This window comes from Globicephala melas, chromosome 13 (genome assembly GCF_963455315.2).
Source record: "Globicephala melas chromosome 13, mGloMel1.2, whole genome shotgun sequence".
NCBI classification, from domain to species: Eukaryota; Metazoa; Chordata; class Mammalia; order Artiodactyla; family Delphinidae; genus Globicephala; species Globicephala melas.
The window spans coordinates 73,760,102-73,782,862 of record NC_083326.1 but is presented as its reverse complement, the minus strand read 5'-3'; the positions used below and the strand labels follow the sequence as shown (position 1 = coordinate 73,782,862).

General features: G+C 47.6%; 1 protein-coding gene and 2 long non-coding RNA genes across 3 annotated transcripts in view; 2 read left to right on the top strand and 1 right to left on the bottom strand.

Annotated features, from left to right (window-relative positions):
- The window catches only part of ALDH2 (aldehyde dehydrogenase 2 family member), a 28,179-nt gene extending 18,187 nt beyond the window's left edge, over window positions 1–9,992 (bottom strand). The window contains exons 1-2 of the mRNA XM_030860514.3: window positions 9,797–9,992; window positions 866–970 (exon numbers count right to left, since the gene is read on the bottom strand). Coding sequence (XP_030716374.1) covers window positions 866–970; window positions 9,797–9,916 — 225 coding nt within the window. The 5' untranslated portion in view covers window positions 9,917–9,992. The remainder of the gene's footprint in view (window positions 1–865; window positions 971–9,796) is intronic.
- LOC132598390 (uncharacterized) lies at window positions 903–8,175 on the top strand. Its single transcript, XR_009566523.1, has 3 exons — window positions 903–1,157; window positions 7,070–7,156; window positions 8,043–8,175. It is a non-coding gene; the product is annotated as an uncharacterized lncRNA (long non-coding RNA).
- Window positions 9,993–16,283: 6,291 nt separating the features above from the next.
- LOC115855354 (uncharacterized) overlaps window positions 16,284–22,761 on the top strand; it is a 41,092-nt gene continuing 34,614 nt past the window's right edge. Inside the window, exon 1 of the long non-coding RNA XR_009566522.1 lies at window positions 16,284–16,355. This is a non-coding gene — a long non-coding RNA (uncharacterized lncRNA). The remainder of the gene's footprint in view (window positions 16,356–22,761) is intronic.

The window sequence follows — 22,761 nt, the reverse complement described above, 5'->3', positions numbered from 1 at the left end:
TCTGTACTTCCCTTCTCTGACCTTCAACTTCCAGGTCTGAAATGGACAGATTGGATTAGATGTTCTCAAATTAAATTCCAAGTCTATAATTCTGCAACTGTATGAATTTTTTTATATTTTATTTTTAATATATCTTCATTGGTGTATAACCTGCTTCACAATACTGTGCTAGCCTCTGTGGCACAACAAAGTGAACCAGCCACATGCACACATATATCCCCTCCCTCTCGAGTCTCCCTCCCACCCTCCCTATCCCACCCCTCTAGGTTGTCCCAAAGCACGGAGCTGATCTCCCTGTGCTATGCTGCTGCTTTCCACTAGCTAGCTATCTATTTTACATTTGGTAGTGTATATATGTCGATGCTACTCTTAACTTCGCCCCAGCTTCCCCCTCCCCGCCGTGTCCTCAAGTCCATTCTCTACGTCTGTCTACGTCTTTATTCCTGCCCTGCCACTAGGTTCATCAGTACCTTTTTTTTTTTTTTAGATTCCATATATATGCGTTAGCATACAGTATTTTTCTCTCACTTCACTCTGTATGACAGACTCTAAGTCCATCCACCTCACTACAAATAACTCAATTTCGTTTCTTTTTATGGTGGAGTAATATTCCATTGTATTTATGTGCCACATCTTCTTTGCACAACTGTATGAATTCTTGAACCCGGGTACAATCTAGCACTTTTACCTGCAAGGAAGAGTTTCTGTGGTTTCACTTAACTCAAAAAGTTTAATTGGCATTTTTAGTTATGAAAGTAATACACACACAGTTTCAACCATAAAAAAACATGTTAGAGAATGAAACCATCCTTGTGCACCCCCAACCCACTCAGCCCTGCCCTGAAGTTAAGTTACCATATCTCACCTTGTCCCCTTCAGCTACATGACAGATGACATCCCCAGTGGATGGATTGATGGTGGGGAAAGTTTTCTTGCTGACAGAATCATGCCACTCATTGTTTATGAAGATCTACAATGAGAAGGAAGAAAGTCCTCAGGACCAGCTCTCAACCTGATACTGACCACCAGCCATGTTTTAAAAAAAAAATCAGAAAGAACAAATAGGAATTAGCTTCAGAGGGATGTGGCCTAGAAGTTAAAAGCACAGGCCTTGGAGACAATCCAAGCTGGAGCACCCACTCTGCCAAGTACTGTGGGTAAGTCATTTGACCTTTCAATGCCCTGGTTTCTTTGACCTGAGAAATGAAGACTATGTTCCTTTCTTATCAGTAATCTGTATATACTGCTGTGTAACATCACCTCAACAGTTGGTAGCTTAAAATGCTTTATTATTATCTCTCACAGTTGTGTCCATTGATTAGGCTCAGCTGGGCAGGGCTTGGTCATGTGGTTGCAGAGCGAGGGCACCTGGGGCTGCAGGTGCAAGATACTTTCTTCACTCATATGTCTGGCACCACATGGTTGCTTGGGCTTCCTGACTGTATGGCAGACTCAGGCTAGTCAGACCTCTCACATGACAGCTGGCTTCCCTAGAGAGTGTTCCAAGACACCAGGCAAAAGCTGAAAGGCTTCTTAAGACCTAGCTTCAGAAGTCACATGGCCTTATTTCTGCCACCAATTCCATTGGTCAGCATAAGTCACAGGCCCAGTCCAGATTCACAGGGAGGGAGGAGAGCCTCCACCTCTGCCTGGGAAGAGCAACGAAGAATTAGCAACTGCTGTTCCTCTACCACACTACTGTAGTAGGGTTGTTATGAGAACCAAGTTAGATTATTCTTTCATCCATTCAGTAAATATTTAGTGAACACCTGCAATGGGCCAGGCACGGTTCTAGGGCTGAGGACACAGTGGGAACCAAACTCAGGAACTTTTCTCTCATGGAGCTGGCGTTCTGGTAGGCACAGAAAATAAAGAAGCAATCAAATATACAAGGCAGTCTCAGACTGCAGTCATAAGTGCAAAGGAGAAAAACAAGATCCATAGAGAGTACTGAAGTGGAGGAAGATAGAGAGCTCTAGCTGGGATGGTCAGGGAGGGTTTCTCTGAAGAGCAGACATTTGACTTGAGCCCTGACTGATGAAAAGGAGCCAGCCATGGGAAGAATGGGAGGATGAACAATCCAGGCAGCAGGAACAGCAAGTACAAAGGCCCTGGGGCAGGAATAAGTCTGGTGTGTTTGAGAAAAAACAAAGGCAGCCAGAGTTACTGATGAACCAGGAAGGAAGTGCTAGGAGATGGGGTCAGAGAGGAGGGCAGGTCCTGTGAAACCCTCAGGGGAGCAGAGCAGAAATCTCCCAGCAAGCTGTCCCCTGAGGCTGGGGAAACTGGTCTTTCCAGAGGGGGCTGAGGTCACTTCAGTCACTTTAACCAAGGCTGGGGCAAAGGTCACAGGTGGGGTGAAGGCAAGGACACCTGTCCAAGGCCACTCTGCCTTCCTTCCCCAAGGGCTCTCCTGGGCCCCAGCATCCCAACATGGCCTGGCCCCGGCTTAGGACCTGGGAAGTTGTCTGCAGTCACTCAGCCAGGTTCTTTGGAAATGTGTGTGGGTTCACATTAGGTGGCTGATCATCAATCTGAAGGGAAAAGACACCCCTGTTTCCTCCTGCAAGAGAGCTGGGAAGCAGGCAACAGGTAGTTTCCAGTGGAGGGAACAGGTGTAGCAGAAAGAGTTCAGGCTGGAAGCCAGCTGGACCCGAGTTCAAGCTGGACTGGGCCACACCCTCCCCACATGCTCCCCTCTCTGAGAATCGGCCTCGCCTCCTGGTGAACTTGGAGGAGAGTGAAGCCCACGGGGAGGAGCAGAGGTAACACCCGTGGAGGAAGGAGGAGAGCCTGGCACACAGCCTGTGACCACTCCAAACATCTGTTCCCGTTGCCACCCTGAGTGCAGGCTCAGGTTTCACAGCCTCACACCCACTGATTCACTGAAGCACTTTAAGGAGGAGGTCAGCTACAGAGAAAGGCAGGCCGCAGTGGGTGGGGGTGAGCCTGGCTGGCCTTGTACTGTTCCCTTCTGCTGACCAAGATGTCAGCACCTGGAATCATGTGAATGTTCTACCCATCACCTGCATGTCATGGAAATGGCTATTGACCGTTCCTGGCTACTCATTATGTGGCAGCCCCTGTACCAGAAGCTTTCCATTACTGGATCATTCCCATTTAAACCTCATAGCAAACCTAGGTAAGCTGCATCCTCCCTACAGTTGGGGGACACTGAGGCACAAAGAAGTCAAGCCACCTGCTCAAGGTCACACAGCAGTGAGAGCAGAGCCGGGATTTGAACCCAAGTCTTCGGAACTCCAAGGCCTGTGCTCTTCACCCAGTTCTTCCCCCCAACTCCAGACTCCAGTCAGAGCCCATGTTTGCCTTCGAGGAGGTCAGAACTCGTTTCCTAATCTCCATCTTTATGGTTTACTTAACTGCCCTGCTGCCAGTTTGATTTTGAGTTTTTATTATGGGTGCTATAAAAAGCACCAGCCTCTAAGCCAGACAGACATGTGTTCGAATCTTGGCTCTACCCCTCACAAGCTGTGACCTTGGGGCTAATCCCTTCATTTCCAGATGCTCATCAGTCTCTGGGGATGACACAGCTGGGGGCTTAAATGTGAGGACTAAATTCAACAAGGGGTGTAAGCTCCTAAGCCAGGACCCCACACACAGTGTGTCTCACCACCACAGTCAGTACATTACTCCAGATACCTGCACAGCAGCATACTAAATTAGCTTATCCTGAAAAAATTTTCGTTGTTATTTTGCAAAGATCAGGAAGTATGAAGCGGAGAGTGGGCCAGTCTGGTTAAACTCCCCAGGTCCTCACCCCTTCCTCCCTGGGCGGGGCCCACACCGTCCCCTGATCTTGTCTAGGACCCTGGAAAGAGCACTCCCTGGTCCCTGTCTGCCTCTCAATGCCCTGGATTTGTTGAGTCACTCTCCACTGCTGGATTTTCAATAGTCCATCCTCTCTTCTAACTAATAGGATAAGCTGGGGTTTGCAGGAACCTGGAATCTTCCTTCTGTTTAGAGTTCCCACTTCCCTTCTCCTAAAGCCAGACTTCAGTGGTGCCCTCCTTGGGGAGGGGGAGCTAGGGTGAGAACCGTTCTCATACTAAGCCTCTGCCAAAGTTCTGCTTCAAGTGAGGAGAGCTTCATAGTGACTCATCTTGAATAAACACAAGAGTGGACTCTAGGCCAAATGCTTCATAACCTCTCGGCCAAAAACCCAACGCCTAACTTACATAATATGTTAACTCACTCTCCCTGGGAGGGGGTCCTACCGGGCTCACACTTCCCCATTATAGTTTCCAGAAGCAGAGGGACAGACAGCCTCATGGAATCAGAAGCTGACACTTTGAATCGGGACTGCTGGCAAAACTCATAGAGCTTTTCCATCAAAATGCTCTATTTTCTCTACATTTTAATAAATACATCTCACTGCATTTTATAAGTTGGAGTCACTCATCCATGCAGTGGTTAGTGTTAACCAAGTGCCATTGCCATGCTGGGCACTGAGTGAAACAGCCAAGTCCTGGCTCGTTGAACCAAAGTCCCGGGAGAAGAGACATGATCAACAAGCAAATGAAGAGAGAAGCAGAAACAAACAGGCAACAGTGAGGACCAGAGGGGGTACCTGAGGCAAGGGCTTGGGGACACAAGGAACCAAAAGGGCCCCGTAGCTGCAGAGTGAGGGTGGGGGAGAACAGAGGGGGCTCTGGGTTCCGCACCTGCTGTGTGCCAGGACCTGCACTCGTGCTGGGGTCCTGGAGGGAACGGGACAGACATGGGGAGTGTCCATTCTCAGTGGGGATCATGGACTTTTTTTTTTAAATAAATTTATTTATTTTATTTTATTTATTTTTGCCTGCGTAGGGTCTTCATTGCTGCGCACGGGCTTTCTCTAGTTGCAGTGAGTGAGGGCTACTCTCCGTTGCGGTGCGCGGCCTTTTCACTGGGGTGGCTTCTCTTGTTGCAGAGCACAGGCTCTAGGAGCTCGGGCTTCAGTAGCTGCAGCACGCGGGCTCAGTAGTTGTGGCTCGCGGGCTCTAGAGCGCAGGCTCAGTAGTTGTGGAACGCAGGCTTAGTTGCTCTGCGCATGTGGGATCCTCCCAGACCAGGGATTGAACCTGTGTCCCCAGGACTGGATTCTTAACCACTGTGCCACCAGGGAAGTCCGATAATGGACTTTTATTCTGTAACTTGCTTTTATGAGTAAGTTTATCTTGGACGTTATTCCACAGGCATATCTGCCTCATTATTTTAAGCAACATAGCAATCTTCAAAACTAACGGACCACAATTTATTTAATCATGTCCTACAAATGCACTTTTAGGAAAAGTTTTCACTGCAAGCAGACCGCAGAGATATTTTGGGTTCAGTCCAGACCATCGCAATAAAGTATTGCAATAAAGGGAGTCACAGGAATCTTTTGGTTTCCCAGTGCATATGAAAGCTATGTTTACATTATACCACAGTCTATTAAGGGTGCAATAGCATGATATCTAAAAAAATCAATGTGCATACCTTAATTTAAAAATACTTTATTGCTGGAGCTTCCCTGGTGGCACAGTGGTTAAGAATCCGCCTGCAAATGCAGGAGACATGGGTTTCTTTTTCATTTTTATATTAGCTTATAGGCCACTTATTTTTAAAGAAATAAAACATTTAAAGTCCCCTTGAATCACTGCCCACAAGCAGATTCCCTATGCAGCCCTGCCCTCACGCCAAGGAGCATTTTCCTTCCAGGACATTTTTAGCCATTTATATGGACCTATGTTTATCCACATTTGATAGAAAGTCTGTTTTGATAATTTTAATTAGTTTCACATCACTCAGAGTACTAGACATTTTCCCCTCTTGAAACATTGTTTTTGAGATCCATTATTCATACGGTTCCAGCTAATTCCTTTAACTACTCTGTGCACAGAATTATTCTTTCCTATAGCTGTAACATAAGTTGTTCATCTGTTTCCCCATGGAAGGCAGGCTGGCTTATTTCTTGGTTTTTGCTAATATGCAGCAATGAACATCTATATGTGCCTATGTATATGTCCAGTGAATTTCCACCTCACATACTTCTGTAATGCTTGACTTTTTGTACTGAGGATGTATTACTACTGGAATCAGAAAATTCGATATAAGGAGACCCTTTTTTAATTCTCTTTTTGTCAGTTTTCTCTTTAGTTCCTAAATGTTGTGGTCAAGAGGTTAAGAATAGAGACACAATTTTTTTCTCCTGCCCACAAGGCGCAGCTTGCAGGATCTTAGTTCCCCGACCAGGGATTGAACCCTCGCAGTGAAAGCGCAGAGAACTAACCACTGGAATGCCAGGGAGTTCCCAAGACACAAATTTAATTCACCCCGAACTCCCATTCAACTTTACCGCAACCTAGCACAGCCCTCCAGGAAACAAATTACAACTACAACAGTGCCCGCATAAAATGGAGTTACACCACCATTATATTCGAAGCTCAAAAGCCTCACTGTTATCTCCTATTTAAGGCTGCAGTAAATACGGAGGTGCAAGAAGCCATGAGCCAGGCACTTGCTAAGGGCTGTGCAAGGATGCCTCCCTTTTATCCTGACAGCAACCATATGATGTAGATGGGATTTTTACCCCATTTTACAGATGTAGCAGCTAAGGTACAGAGCTAAGTAATTGTACCACCCTCCATATCCCTCTTTCCTTGCCTTATTTTTCTCCATAGCGCCGATCGATCAGCTTGCTCCATACTATGCATTTCGCTTGTCTTCTAGGATGCAAACTTCCCATGATCAGGGATTCTTGCCTGTTTTGTTGGTTGGAATTGGGGTTGCTGAGGTGTCTTTTGAATGAGTGAACCTACCCGGATTGATGTTACTGAGTGACAGGCAGCCTGAGTCCAGAGAGTGAAATAGTGTCCAGTGATTTTTCTCATCTTCATTATTATTATCAACCAACATGAACTGGTGATGTTGAAGATGAAAAGTATTAGTCACACCTCATCCAAAGGAATTACTCTGCTGAAACCACACTCCCTTGAGTTTTCCTTTGAGTTGTCTTTCCAGATCTTAATTACTCTCCAAGTCAGGGAAGAAAAAAGGAATGAAAAATGAAAATCAGTTTCCTTGACAGAGCTGTGTCCCTGAAACCCACCAAGGATGAGAAATGTTGATCTTCATGAAGCCTGGCCATCATCAGCTCCCCATACAGGTCCTGCTGGTGAGTGGGGGAGGAACTTGTCCTGTAATCTCCCTACCCCAACAAAGAAGTTCCCTCAACCCTATAGCTCCACCCAGGACAAGTAGAGGCAAGAGGACCCCAGGAAGGTTGACCAAACCACCCCACTCTATAGACTCTTCTGGTTATGAAATAGATGTGGGAAGGAAAAGACCTATTGCCTGTGCCACCCCCTCTTCAAGGAGAGACCCAACAAGCTTGAAATGCAACATTCCCCCAAATACCCTTGGGTGAGAAAATCCAGCGCCTATAGAAGCAACTTCAAAGCCTGGAACAGCTCCTTCTGGGGAAACTCCAGACTCCAGAACAGTTCACTGAACGTCAAGGAATCAATAATCCCCAGGGAAATGTCCAGGCATATGATCTAGTTTGTACCTAGAGCTCCTGGTAAGAGACTCAAAATGTTAGGATTAGACCTTGGCATTTTTGCCATCAGGGATTGCAACAACTCAACACTGAAAATGGCCCAAGAAGCTTTAAAAGGGGCCTGTTCCAGCAGAGTGTGGATTGCTCATGCGGATTGCTTTGCAACCCCTGGGAAGAATAAATAAGATCTGAATGTACTAGTTTAGGAAGACAATCCAGATACATTGTTCAATGAGACAGCTTCAGAACAGTAAGTGCAAGGATCTCATTTAAGTAAAAGCAAAAAAACCTGGTGCACGCTCTCACACACACACTGAGGCAAAGAAAAAGTCTGCAAGATCACAGACCTACCAGTTAACAGTGCTCTTGAAGGGAGTGCAATGGGGTATGCGGGAAGTTTTACTTACTTCTGCATTTGTATACAGTGAGCAAGGGTTCCTTTTTTTTATAAATAGCATTCTTTTTTTTTTTCTCTTGCACCGCGTGGCCTGTGGGATCTTAGATCGAAACAGGGGCCCCCTGCAGTGGAAGCGTGGAGTCTTAACCACTGGACCAGCAGGTAAGTCCAAGGGTTACTTTTAGGATCTCAAAAAAATCTGATAAAGAAAAGCAGCTGCAGGAAGATTTCACTCTGCTCCAACTTACCTTATGAACTAAATCTAGAGAACAGGGCTCGTGCTATCGACCAGAGCTGTGTGCATGTTTGGACCCTGTTTCCTCACCTCCACATAAGCACAAAGGAGGATGATCTTCATTAGATCCTGCGGCCACAAAGGCTTGGGATGCTGCTGCCTTTCCCTTGAGGATATTTCTGCTTGATGTTCAAGTCTTCCAAGCATGAACTCCTCCTTAAGCAGCCTAAGGAGCAGCAGCCGCTGCCTTTTTGGCTTGTGTTATGCAAAGGGCATCTTATTTTACCTTTTGTTTTTATTCCCTTGCAAATGACCATTTGTAACACCCTTTAAATCACACAGATGTGCCTTTACCCACTGTCTCTGTGCAGATTTGCAGCCAAGCTCCTGGCCAGACAAGCAAGTCCCCTGTTGAAAGCAGCCAGCCAGGGGCCATCTCTACAGCATCCTAAGTCAGCAGTGACCCCTTTATTCCCACCCAGAGCTGCAACAATAGTACCATGGAAGGTTCTGGTTATCGGCTTACTCTTGGGGGCCTAGATGTGGACCCCAACTCTGCCGTTGACTTGAGTCTTTGGGTAACTCACTAAACCTCTTTGTAACTCAGTCTCTTCAACTGTAAAATGGAGATAATCACAGTACCTACCCCACCGGGCTGTTTAAGGATTAAACAGCACAACAGGTAAATGCTTAGACTGGTGCCAGGTGCAAAGGAGGTACACAGAGAATATGAGCTGTTACTCCTGTTAAGTGCCCACGTGGTGTATGAACCCCTGTGCTCACCCTCTGACCCCTTCCCACTTTATAGAAGTTGAAGCTCAGAGAAGGGCAGCAACTACACAAACAAAATGAACTCTCATAACCAATTTCCTTCTCTGTGACTTTCAGCACTTTACCCAAACTCAAAGATCAAAAGAAAAAATATTCCCAAGTCCTGATTGAGCAAGAAATCAGCTACTGGGAGTCAAAGTTATCCTGGAAAGTCCCTCCTTTCTTTGACCAAAGAAAGAGCCTTGGAAGGCACAGACACCATTTGGGGATTGCGCTGTTGTAGCGAAGGTCTCCACCCTTTCCCAGTTGCCAGCAGTGGAAGTGCCAGGACGCCGAGCGGCCGCGGCCGTGGCCTTGGCCTCTCGGCGAACTGGTGACCCTTAGCTGAAAAGGACTCCTTTTTGTTTTTCCTTTTGGACGTTCTTGGACGAGGGCATGAGTCAAGGGATAAAAGACTACGAAAAGACAAAACTGTTCCTGCAAAGAGGGTCTTAAATGGACATGTCCTCTGGGGGGGTGATGTCGTGAAGACTCTGCGCAGACACAGGACGACCAAGGCCCGAAAGCCGAGAACGACTGGGGATGGGGGAGGGGGCGGGGGATGGAACCCGGAAAACGGGCAGCGGCCAGACAAGACAAATAAGTGGCCAAAGTCACAGCTGCATAATGGAACCGAGGTGTCGGCGGCGAAGGGGCCAAACTGCTCGCAGGCAGGGAAGGGAAGATGTGCGGAAACAGCAACTGCAGCAGACCCCTCGAGTCCCAGCTGGATAAACTGAGGCCCGAAGAGATACAGTCCCTTCCCACCGGGCGGCCTCCATCCCCAGAGAACAAAGCGCTGGGGCGGCCTCACCTTGTTGTAGAAGACCTCGGGCTGCTGGTTGGGGGCCGGCACGGCCGGGGTGGCGGCGGCCGACAGCAGCCGGCGGCCCTGGCAGGGCCGGGCGGCGGCGAGCACAACTGCGCGCAACATGCCGAGGCTCACGCTGGACTGCCGAGCGGAGCCCTGGCGGCTTGAACTGGAAGGACGGCCGGGCGGGCAGCCCCGTGCGCGACCTCCCCCCTCCCGTGCCCGGCGCGGCCGCCAATGGGCAGGCGCGCAGCGGGGCCCTGGGGCGTACCCGCGCCTTGCCCCGCCCCAGGCGGAGCTGCGCCTAGGCTGCTCGCAGCCAATACGCGCGCGCGCCCGCGAAGGGGCGGGTGGGGCTCGAAGGTAGATCCTCCTGCGCGTGGCGCGCCGTGGGTGTAGCGTGTCAGGATCTGGCGAGTTCACCGCACGTTGGCTGAACCCCTACTGTGTGCCTGAACCCTTAATGTGTACAGGCAAGAACCGAAGCGACCCTGGCCCTGACTTCAGGGGGCTTACACTCTAGTGGGAGAGGCCAACCTTAAACCAAACACGAGGTAATTTCAGATTGTGATAAGGGATGTGAAGGAAATGAATAGGGTGAAGAGGTAGTTGGGGCAGAAGGCACTGCTTTTAAATCCCTTGGTCAGGAATTGAGACCTGAATTGTTAAGGTTCTGTGACTAAGGGAAGCATTGCAGGGGGAGGAACAGCAAGGGCAAGGCCTTGAGATGGGACATCTGACTTGTGTTGCAGAAAGGGAAAAACTGGAGGCCAGTGAACAAGGGGGAGAGGGTTGGGAGGTGAGGTGAGAGAGGTGGGCAGGGCCAGAGGTGGAAGGATTTTAGAGGCAGTGGCGAGGGATTTGGAAGGGAAGGATAGATCTCGGAGAGACAGCAGTGAGTGGTCCTGAGCAGAGATTTTTAGTTCCCTGCCCAGGAATTGAACCTGGGCAGCCTAGATGAAAACCAGAAATCCTAGCCGCTAGACCACCAGGGGCTAGAGGCTAGAAGCAAAGTGGCCCTGGCTCCTTCCCCCATTTGAAAGCAAGAATGGTTCAAAGAGGCAAAAACTGTAAAATCAGGTACAAAGTTTACTATTAGAGACACAGCACAACTGTATGGGAGAACACACAGAGAAGCAGTTTATTTATGTAAGTCAGAAGTTAGGTAGAAATACATACCCAGAGAGAAAGGGTATGGACGTCCTCTCTAATGAGGAGGAGTGCAATAAAGAGGTGATTTAAATCTCTCATACAGGACAGTTCTTCCAGGTCTTTGTTTACATTTGGCCAATTATATATTTTTAAATTAATTTATTTTTGTTTGGGTTGGGTCTTCGTTGCTGCACATGGGCTTTCTCTAGTTGCGGCGAGCGGGGGCTACTCTTCATTGTGGTGCGCAGGCTTCTCATTGCGGTGGCTTCTCTTGTTGTGGAGCATGGGCTCTAGGCGCACGGGCTTCAGTAGTTGTGGCATGCAGTCTCAGTAGTTGTGGCTCACGGGCTTAGTTGCTCCGAGGCACGTGGGATCTTCCCAGACTAGGGCTCGAACCTGTGTCCCCTGCATTGTAAGGCAGATTGTTAACCACTGTGCCACCAAGGAAGTCCCTTAGCCAATTATCTTGTTTCTTTTTTCACACCTGACCAGTCCTAGGACATCCTCAACATGCGTGCACATCTTTTTGCTAAAATGGATCCCACCTCAGAGGCCTGTGGGGGTATGTCCACACTTATTATGGGGTGGCACCCCCTCCCTTTTTGAACCCTAAGGAGCCTTCCTGCAGATGTGCAGACAGGGAAGTTTTCCTTGACCTCAGGAGTGGTCATCTTATCTCTTTACTTCAGCAGAGCTCAGCTTCTGCCACTAGCTTTGTCCTTAGAGTGGACAAACACCACTTGACAGACACCAGCTGTCTGGCCCAGGGGCCCATCTATCTCCTACCTCAGGATGACTTGCTTGATTTGCATCTTAAACTAACTGGTTTCTCCTTCTTTGGAAAATGGACTACAGGAGGGCAAGGCTGGAAGTAAGGATCTTGCAAACTTTTACTCCATAGACATCCCAGAGCTGGGCACTGGGGACACAGGGAGGAATGAGAGAACATAGGATAGGAAGGCAGATGGACACCAGGTCAAATGTGTGCATTTCAACTAGGTAAATATCAGCAAAAGTCCAGGAAGGAGTGAAGAAACCTGGCAGAGGAGCTGAGCTGGTCAGAGATAAGTGTTTTGACAGCAGAGAAGCAGAGGAAAGGGGCACATCTAGGTGGCATGTGTCTGGGGAGCTGTTTAAGACTCCAGCCATTGGAGCTGAGGCCAAAGAGGTTGAACAAGGCCCAAGTATGAAGTACCAGGCAAAGATGTTGATCCAGCGTCTGAAGGAGACCAGCAGAGAGAGAGAGTTTTGCTTTGTTTTGAAGAGGTAATATGATGTCAAAAGGATGTCGTAATAGTTAATAAAGCTGCTAAAATAGATTTGCCACAAAATTCTGATGGCTAAACACAATAAAGTCCCTGCCCACATGAGTCTCACACAGTAGTTCCCCTCCAGGTGACTCTGAGGTCAAAACCTGATTCCCAAAGTCGCCCTAGGTCTCAGCACCATTCCAGACAACCGAAAGAGAAAAAAGCATTAAGGATGGCACAAGGGAGGTGTTTCTGGGCTGAGCCTGTTTCATTGGCTACAATTCAGTCATGTGGCCATTCCTCCATGTAAAGGAGTCTAGAAAACAGGCTATGTCCCCAGGAAGAAGGGGAAAGAAGTTTGGAGATCAGCTGCAGAGATAAACTGCAAAGTGAGTCTCCCTCTCTTCTCTGAATGCAGCACCCAGACCCCTCTTCCTGTTCCCCTTCCCCAAGACATCTTGCTTTTTTCACTTAGTAATGTGTGTGGGAGATCTTCTGTACCTGCACCCAAGGAAAGTGCTCTTGAATGGCCATTTAGGTTGTTTCTGATCTTTTGTCATTATAAACAATGCTGCAATGTGTATCCTTGTCTTGCTTGAGAAATTCATAGAAATGGAACTACTAAGCTGAAGGATATTTACAATTTAAGTATAGCTATTACTATATTATTCTCCATACAGGTTTGATCAATTTATGCCCCACCCCCTGTCATGTCTGAGTTTCCTCACACCCTCACAAATACAGCTTATCAGATTATTTTTTTTTAGCTTTGCTAATCCAGTAGATGAAAAATAGCATTAATTTGAATTTCTCTTCTTAGGAATGAGCTTGAGTGTCTTTGCCTATGTAAAGTCACATATTCTTCATGTGCTACAAACTAACTGTTCACGTCCCTTGCTCATTTTTCGATTGGATTGGTTGTTGGTTTCTGTAAAATTGATTTGTAGGGACTTCACTTATATCAAAGCAATTAACCTTTATTCTGTCATATGTAGTGCAAATACTTTCTGTCAGTCCTCATTTATCTCTTTACTCAGTCTATAACTTGTTTTTATTTTTGTTTTAGAGATTTTTTTGTTTGTTTTTGGTGGGGTTTTTTGGCCAATGCTTTCTTCTGTGCCTTCTGGCTTTTATACTATGTCTAGAAAGCCTTTTCCACTCTGAGATTATTTGTTTTTAATTTCTCGTATATTTTTTCAAGTACTTTTTCTTTCAACTTTGTTGAGATCTAATTGACATAAAACATTGTGTAAGTTTAAGGTATACAACATGTTGATTTGATATATTAACTAGCACCCCCATCACATCACCTAAATATCATTTCTTTTTTGTGGTGAGAACATTTAAGATCTACTCCCTTAGCAACTTTCGAGTATATAATATTGTTAACTATATTACCAATATAGTTAACTGTAATACCATGCTGTATATTAGCTCTCCAGAATTTATTCATCTTATAACTGGAAGTTTGTACCCTTTGACCAATATCTACTCATTTCTCCAATCCCCAGCCCCTCACAACCACCATAACCATTCTACTCTGTTTCTATGGGTTTACCTTTTGCAGATTCCAATACAAATACAGTCATACAGTATTTGTCATTCTGTCTCTGACTTATCTCACTTAGCATAAAGCCCTCATGGTTCATCCATGTTGTTGAAATGGCAGGATTTTTTTCTCATGGTTGAATAATATTCCATCTTCTTTATCCATTCATCTGTTGATGGTTGTTTCTGTATCTCACCTATTGTGAATAGTGCTGCAATGAACATGAGAGTTCAGATATCTCTTTGGGATGGTTATTTTAGTTTCTTTGGACTCAGAAGTAGGATGGAGAGTTTTGCTTTGTTTTGAAGTCCTCTATACTGTTTTCCATAGTAGCTGTACCAATTTACATTCCCACCAGTAGTATGTAAGGGTTCCCTTTTCTCCCCATCCTCACCAGCACTTGCTATGGTTGACTTTTTGTTGATAGCCATTCTAACAGGTGTGAGGTGATATCTCATTGTGATTTTGACTTGCATTTCTCTGATGATTAGTGAGGCAAGTCTCTTTTCATGGAACTGTTGGCCATTTGTATGTCTTCTTTGGAAAGATGTTTATTGGTTCCTCTGGCCATTTTTTAGTCAGGTTATTTGTTTTTCTGCTATTGGGTTGTATGAGTTTTTTAATATTTTGTATATTAACCCCTTATCAGATATATGATTTGCAAATATTTTTCTCCTTCTGAAGGTTGCCTTTTCATTTTGTTGTTACTTTTGCTCTGCAAAAGCTTTTTAGTTTGATGTAGTCCCACTTATTAATTTTTGCTTTTGTTGCTTGTGCTTTTGGTGTCATATCCAAAAAATTTTTGCCAAGACTGATGTCAAGGAGATTTTTTCATGTTTTTTTTTTTCCAGGAGTTTTATGCTTAAGTCTTTATTCCAGTTAATTCGAGTTAATTCTTGTGAGTGATGTAAGATAGGGGTCCAGATTCATTCTTCTGCTTTCCCAACACCACTTATTGAGTATTTCTTTATTTTCTAGTACTTATATTGTTCATATTTTATGCTCTAAAATTTGATTCTTTTATTAATTTTGGTACAAGGAAAGATTTAGAGATCCAGTTCTTTTTCTTTTTTTTTTTTTTTGATGTTACTTGGAGTTCCTAACACCATTTATTCAATAATTAATCTTTTCCCCACCCATATGAAAAGCCATCTTTTTGTAGTAAATGACCTTGAGTAGTTGAGTATTTCTGAACTATATTCTGTTTCATGGATCTGCCTATTCACATGCCAGTATGATGCTGTTGTGGCCACTATAGCTTTCTTGTAAGTCTTAATCTCTTGTACTAACATTTCTCTTGACCAAGATTTTTAAGCCTGGAAGTGATGAGTTTGCAAATATGCTTTTGAGGGATCCCTCTTGAGACAGCATGGAAAATCAATTGTAAAGAAGAGACAGCCTGGAAGCAGAGAGCTGACTTGGGAAATGATGAGGGCCTGGTTAGAAGCAACAGGGATGGTTAGGAAGGAGGGCATGGAGGTAGAATTGGCAGGTCACTTGGTAGAGATGAGGGTGAGGGAGGAGTGGAAGATGGTGCTGAGATTTCTACCTTCTGCTGTTCACTAAGAAGTGGAAGCCAGGAAAAACAGTAAATTTGGTTGTGGGGACAGGAAGGAGAAATACATTAACATATAGACATTCATTTATGCTGAGATGGCGTGCGGCAACATGCTTGGATCCCCACTGGTGTGCATGGTTGTGTGTATCATTTTAGCACACGTTGGTTCACAGGTTCATTTATTCTGGTTTGTTCGTCTGTGGTACTCACCATACCCCACCAGCAGCTTTCTCACCCCTGGTCCCCTAGTTTTGGGGACCCATCTTCCCCATGCCCATCCTACCCTCTCTGCTTAAGGAAATCTTACCTATCAAGACAACTCAAATCCCGTCTTCTGGGGAAGACTTCTGTAACCACACTAGCCTCCTTTAGCTGCTTTCACACAATTTTCAGTTCAAGGTCAACCAAACACTGCAGCCTAAGATTAACTGCATGTACTGAAACCCTAATATATTTGTGGCTCCATTTGGCTCAGTCTGACCAAAGCATTAAATACAATTCAACTCTCAACCTAGATTTCTCCCTGACAATCTGTGTTGGCTCTATTCTTTCTTCCATCTTTCTTTCAATCTGTTTTCGTGCTCTTCTGTAAGTCTTTATTCTGATTTTTTTTTAAGATTTTTTTTGACTGTGGACCATTTTTAAAGTCTTTATTGAATTTGTTACAATATTGCTTCGAGGTTTTTTGGCCTCGAGGCATGTGGGATCTTAGCTCCCTGAGGAGGAATCGAACCTGCACCCACTGCATTGGAAGGTGAAGTCTTAACCACTGGACTGCCAGGGAAGTCCCTATTCTGATTGTTTTAATCTCTTTTTTCTCTGGGTCCAACTTCCTTATTCTCCATTGCCCCTTGTCTATGGAACTCACTGCCAGGAAAGGAACTGACAAAAGCAAATTATCCTTAAAGGGAAGAAGAATGAAGCAGGGGGAGGAACTAAGCAAGCAAAATGTAACTTCTTTTCAGGTACCGCAGAGGGGAGAGATGCGGAACACTTTGATATGAATAAATGTTGTCCTCCCACAGTGCTGAGATCATTGGGAAAAGCACCGAGGTGGGTAAGAAATAGTCATTCACTTCCTCTAAGAAAATATACAAAGTCTTAACTTTGAAGTACTCCAAAACATTTCATTGTTATGGCCCAACAGTGTGTTTTCAGGTTGAAAAAGATCTACTTCCACCTGCTCTCCAAAAATGGTGGTAACTGAGGTGTCATCTAAAATGGTGAGATTTTAGCTCTTTGCTTATATAGTCCCAGTGCTGGGACACTGACACTATCAGATGGAAGGTGTGTTTTGTTTTTTGCAAAAAATGGTGGGGGTTAATTCAAAGCAACGTTTAAACAGGAAGACATTCTCTCTCAGAGGCAAGAGGAAAAAATGTGATCCAGCCTGTGTGCAGGTTGCCCTCCTTACTTGCCTGTGCGCGCGCGCACACACACACACACACACGCAGGCAACTCACCCTGCCCCACCTGCAGCCCAGCCCTTGAAGGAGACACACCCATCACACGGACTGCCCCCTAAGGCAGTGAGGAGGTACCCCCGAGATTCCCCGGCTCTAGAAACATACTCACACACTTTCTTCATGGCAGGACATGCCCTCCTTGGTTGGGTGGGGCTTTTTCCTCTTCCTCCTTTTCCGGGTGAGGCAGCCAGCACCTCTCAGGAAGCCCCTCAGAGATGGTAAAAATCCATGCCTCCAAGTGGAAAGAGCTCTACAGTCTCGTAGTTTAGGTTTGAATTCACTGACTAGCTGTGTGATCTTAGGCAAGTCATGTAAACTCTTTGAACCTCAGTCTCCTCACCTCCTAAGTGGGCAGAAAAATGTATCTGCCAGTTGTTTTAAGGGTTCAAAATAATACATGTGCAGTTCTTGGCACCTGGTAGGTACTAAATACCTAGGAGCCATTACTCCATCCAGGGGATGAAGTGAGGGGAGTCTAGCCATTCTCTTTGCCCAGCTTCTCCAGATGGGGTCCCCAAACAAGCAGCATTAACGGTGAGCGCATTAGGAAGGCAGACCTGCAGAGTCACGCTTGGCACTATAACCAGATCCCCGGGTTCATTCCTCTGCACATTAGCCTGTGAGAGGCTGCAGCCTCAGCTGGTCCAGCTGTGCCAGGCCCTGGTGGGGCCCCCGCAGGACTGTATCTCAGCTGAAGCACAGCCTCCTCTTTAGCCCCCTCTGGACTCCAGCCATGTGAAACACTGGCATGTACTGCAGGCTTCATATGTAATCTTTGTGGGTCAGCTCATTTAATCTTCAAACAATCCTGGGAGGGAATGCTGTTCTCCCCATTTTCCAAATGAGAAAAATAGCCCTACTAGATGAAAAATCACTTCCCTCTTGTCACCCAGCCTGTCTGTTACAGAGGCAGGATTGAAACCCAGGGAAGTTGGAATCCAGAAGCACAGCTGACAAAGAGCCTCTCCTTGACAGGACTCTTGCTAGGCTTCTCTAAGCTCTCTTCTCCTCCTCTTCCCCCCTCCCCGCTCCTCCCCCCTCCTCCCCCTCCTCCTCCTCCCCCCCTCCTCCTCCTCCCCCACCCCCTCCCCCTTTCCTCGATCAGGGATTGAACCCAGGCCTCCGCAGTGGAAGCACCGAGTCCTAACTAATGGACAGCCAGGGAAGTCCCTAAACTCTCTTCCTGAGTGAGCCTCAACCTCAGCCTATAAAAACTGCAGCACAAATGATTTAGTCCACCCCCACTACATCTGAAGACCTGAACAAACACTAACACAGTTTCTAATAGCTCAAGGCCACACCGGAGCCTGGCAAATGTGCCTGCCTGAGAAAACTCAAAGCTGCCAGAAGTTACTGTTTATTCCATCCAACGCCTCAAGATAGGGCCCTATCTCCCAGTCTCTTTGAGAGGCTAGGAGCCAAACTTCCTTAAGTGCCAGTTAGCAAACCCAGGTAAGTTTCATGCGGACCAGAGCCCTCCACCTTCCCACTTTTTATAGATTTAGCAGGCAATTCCATGTGTAAACCCCGCCATTGCCCCTCCCTGCTCTCTCATTCTCCCTTTTTATTTTTTTTTATTTTTTTGCGGTATGTGGGCCTCTCACTGCCGTGGCCTCTCCCATTGCGGAGCACAGGCTCTGGACGTGCAGGCTCAGCGGCCATGGCCCACGCCGCTCCGCGGCATGTGGAATCCTCCCGGACCGGTGCACGAACCCGCGTCCATCGGCAGGCAGACTCTCAACAGCTGCGCCACCAGGGAAGCCCTCATTCTCCCTTTAAAATGCCTTCTGTACAAATGGAAGTTGAGGTCAGTTTATGCCGGGCCCACTTTCCTACTAGAAAATAGCATATATGAAATAACATATTACTGATTAATATCTGTTCTTAATACTGTAGTGTCTGTCTTTGTTTATCTGTGACAGCTCCTTACCACTAGGTTATCTATCTAATGCTAATAAGATATAGAATTCCCTAAATCATTTCTCTATTCAGCCATCTTGATTAAAAGAACTCTGTTCCCAGAGTACTTGTCCAATAGGTGATCACAGGTTTGGACCCCAGGTTGCTGGAGTCTGGGACTCCTCCATCTTTCTGCTCTGACGCTCACACACATTGGTGAGGTCAATAGAGGGGAGAGGGCTGTAGCCACAAGGCACCGTGGAGGGCAGTATAAATACCAATCCAGATGTCCCAGAGGGGCTCAACCAATGCTTCAGCCCTGGGCTCGCACTGGGTTTCCTTGTGACTGCAGAGAGGTGAGCTGCAGCACAGCCCTGGCATCCCCAAGGCATCCCTGGGGAACTCTGAAGTCCCGGGTGGTGACAGACAGGAGCCATCTCTTAGACAACCACTGGGGACTCTAGGATGGGAATGTTGGTGGAGAACGCTGGAGCCTGTTCTTTCAACATCACTCCCAGTGACGTCCTGAAGGGGTCGCACCCAGGCGAGTTGCCTGAAATCTGGTCTCTTACAGCCTCTCTAGGATTATTCTGGAATTATCTGACAGCATCTGAAATCAGGGCTTGGAGGAGCACAGGCAGCTGTGGATGCCAAGACCACAAGTCGCTGCAGGGAGCATGAGGTGGGGGAGAATAGGAAGGGAAGGATGGAAGCCTCTCCAGAGCTGGCATCCTGGATGGAACCCTGAGGCCCGGGGACTGTCACGGGACCGCTGGGGAGGGCTCAGCCCTACAGGAATCTAGCCCCTGACGCCAAGAGACGAGCAGAGGAATGTGTGTTCAGTTGTTTGGGGATAGAAAATTGCTGTGAGAAAGAAAAAAAATATCATTACTGTGTTATGATCACATTTTGTTCCCTTTCCCAAGGCAGGCTAATAGGAAGGCAGGCCCAGCCACGTAGGGCTGGTGGCAAGATGTTAAGTGTGCCACAGATAAAACTGGTCAGGCACGCTCATCACCACACCAAGCCTGTCCACGCCCAGCGTGCACCCACACCACACGCTGACCCCACTCCAGAGGAGCACGGTGCTGGCGCATCACCACACTAGTTACAGCATTGGCCCACCAGAAATGCCAACTGTCTGCTGAAGGTGGGGAAAAAGCCAGATGAGGACCAGGTTAGATTTCCTTTATCCTTTAGATTCTTTGCTCATATCTTGTTAAGGCTCTGCCCCCATTCCCCTGGCTTTCCTTCTCTTTTCTTTCTTTTTTATCTTATTTTATTTATTTATTTGTTTGTTTGTTTATTTATTCATTTGGCTGCCCCGTGCAGCATGCGGGATCTTAGTTCCCCGACCAGGGATCAAACCCGTATCTCCTGCAGTGGAAGCATGGAGTCTTAACCACTGGATCGCCAGGGAAGTCCCTCTTTCTTTTTTAATTTTAATTTTAATTTTAATTTTGTGGGTGGTTCTTTTGGAGCCTTCTGCAGCATTAGGGAACCAGCTCTAATCCTCCTTTATTCCTTCTTCATCCTGGTGAACTTTGGAAAGCAGAAGGATCTTTTAAAAACTCAAATCAAAGCAGGTCACACCGCTGTCTAAACTCACATTTGTCACATTTAGAATCAACACCAAACTCCTGACCAAGGCCCCTGAGGCCTCACGAGACCTGACACCTCCCACTCTCTGTGCTCCTCACCCAGACACACTGGGCTGCCCCCCAGGGCCTCTGCATCTGCTGCTCCTTCTGAAGCACGCTTGCCTGTTCATGTCATGCACGTCTGGCTCAAATGCCTCTTCTGGAACGAGTCCCCCCTCCTGAGTCCGCAGCTCCTCACCCCCAGCAGTGCCTATCACATCACCCACCACAGCACTCACCACAGCACCCTCATCACCCACCACGGCACCCACATCACCCAGTACAGCACCCACATCACCCACAACAGCACCCATATCACCCACCACAGCACCCACATCACTCACCACATACCCACATCACCCAGCACAGCACCCTCATCACCCAGCACAGCACTCACCACAGCACCCTCATCACTCACCACAGCACCCTCATCACCCACCACGGCACCCACATCACCCACCACAGCACCCACATCACCCACCACGGCACCCACATCACCCACCACGGCACCCTCATCACCCACCACGGCACCCACATCACCCAGCACAGCACCCTCATCACCCACCACAGCACCCTCATCACCCACCACGGCACCCTTATCACCCAGCACAGCACCCTCATCACCCACCACAGCACCCACATCACCCACCACGGCACCCACATCACCCACCATGGCACCCTCATCACCCACCACGGCACCCACATCACCCAGCACAGCACCCTCATCACCCACCACAGCACCCTCATCACCCACCACGGCACCCTCATCACCCACCACAGCACCCACATCACCCACCATGGTCTCGGACCCTCACCACCATCCCCTACTTGAGATATGGGCCCTTTGATAATGGCAGCTTGACCTGTTTGTTTTCCTGCTCATTCCCCAAGGCCTAGACCAGTACCAGGCCCAGAGGTGGGGTGCAACTGACAGCAATGAGTGGAATTATTTCACAGAATGGGAGACCCTGGTTGAGGGGCTGCTGGAGGCCACATCTCTGTGACTCGCATCCTTCAGGCAGTGTTCACTGTCCCACCCTCGGGCCTCCCCACTTTGCAGCACAGTATCTGAGGGACACATGGAGTCGCCCCACAGCACTACTTCTATTTTCATCCCTGCAGCTGTACTACTTAACAAGCAAAGTTAACCTCAGAGGCCATGAGAGAAATTCTAGGACCACGTGATACACTGGGCCACCGGCCAAAGCACTTCCTTTTTCAAAGCATCTTCCTCCTTCCTAAGGCTTGAAACAGGAGGTTAGGCTGCTAGAACCCTGCCAGAGTTTGCAAAAGGTTGTTTGCCAGTGTGGCTGGTGTTGTGACAGCAATTCGTTTGGGGGTTTGAATTTAACTTTACCTTTTGTGAGCAACAAGCAGTAGGACCTGTCTCCACAGACCACTGGGGCAAGAATGTCTGGGAAGCCCTTTCACAACACCCCCATGACTCCCCGGTACCCTGAAGGCCCATTGTCCTGGCTGCAGCAGGTGGGCGCTCTCTCCAGTAAAGCAGTTCCCTCAAAGAGGTCAAGTCTGCATTGCAGCAGACAAGGGGATGAGGGTCCCTGCCCATCTGGTCTGACCTGAAATGGGCAGCTCTTTGCTACATCATCCCAGATCATGAGATTAGCAGTCCAGGTCCTAACAGCCAGTGGCTTATCTCTGCCTGCCACCTGGGTTCATGGGACACCCATTCCTTGAAGAGTTCGGACCTCAGGTGAGCAAGCATGTCCACCTTTCTCCGAGGGAAGAATACTGCTCTCTGAATTGTAATGACATATTGCCCACCACCTCCCCTCCCCCCAGAACATTCTAACTATAGAGTAGATGGAGGAGTGGCCCTCACACACCAGAAAGCCGTGGTCCTTTGCTGACCTTTACATGAGCAGCAGTGAGGCAGCCGATTCGGGACCTACCAGGGGTCACCACGTCTGTGCCCCCCATGCATACAAGTGGGCCGACGCACTGGGCAGAATCCCAAGTAAACTCAGGTACTAGGAGGCAACTGATGTACTGAGACAGGGGCTGAAGTGTGAGCCTTTATTCTCCATTCTTTTTGTATGACATTGAACATTCGTGACATCTCTGAGGTATATTTTCTTGTTCTTTTGTGTTCCCAGAGTTCCTTTGCAAAATAGATGTCAGTGTTCTGTGTTTTGTACATTCAAAGGGAGAATATCAGATGGCAGTGGCTTCATGATTGGGGTTTCATTCCTTTTTCCCAGGAGCACTCCCGCCCTGGGTCTGTAGGCTGCAGCCATCAGCTGGGAACGGGGGTGCGGAGGCGCGGAGCAGGAGGCCCCATATTGGGAGCGAGCACGGGCACCCCACCCCAGCAGGACTCCTAACATTCGTGCAGAGTCCCACAGCCTTTACGCGCCACAGCCAGAGAGAAGGGGGCCTGGCTGCCCAACCGGGCGCCTGGACTGAAGACCAGCTCTCCACCCTCTGTCCTGA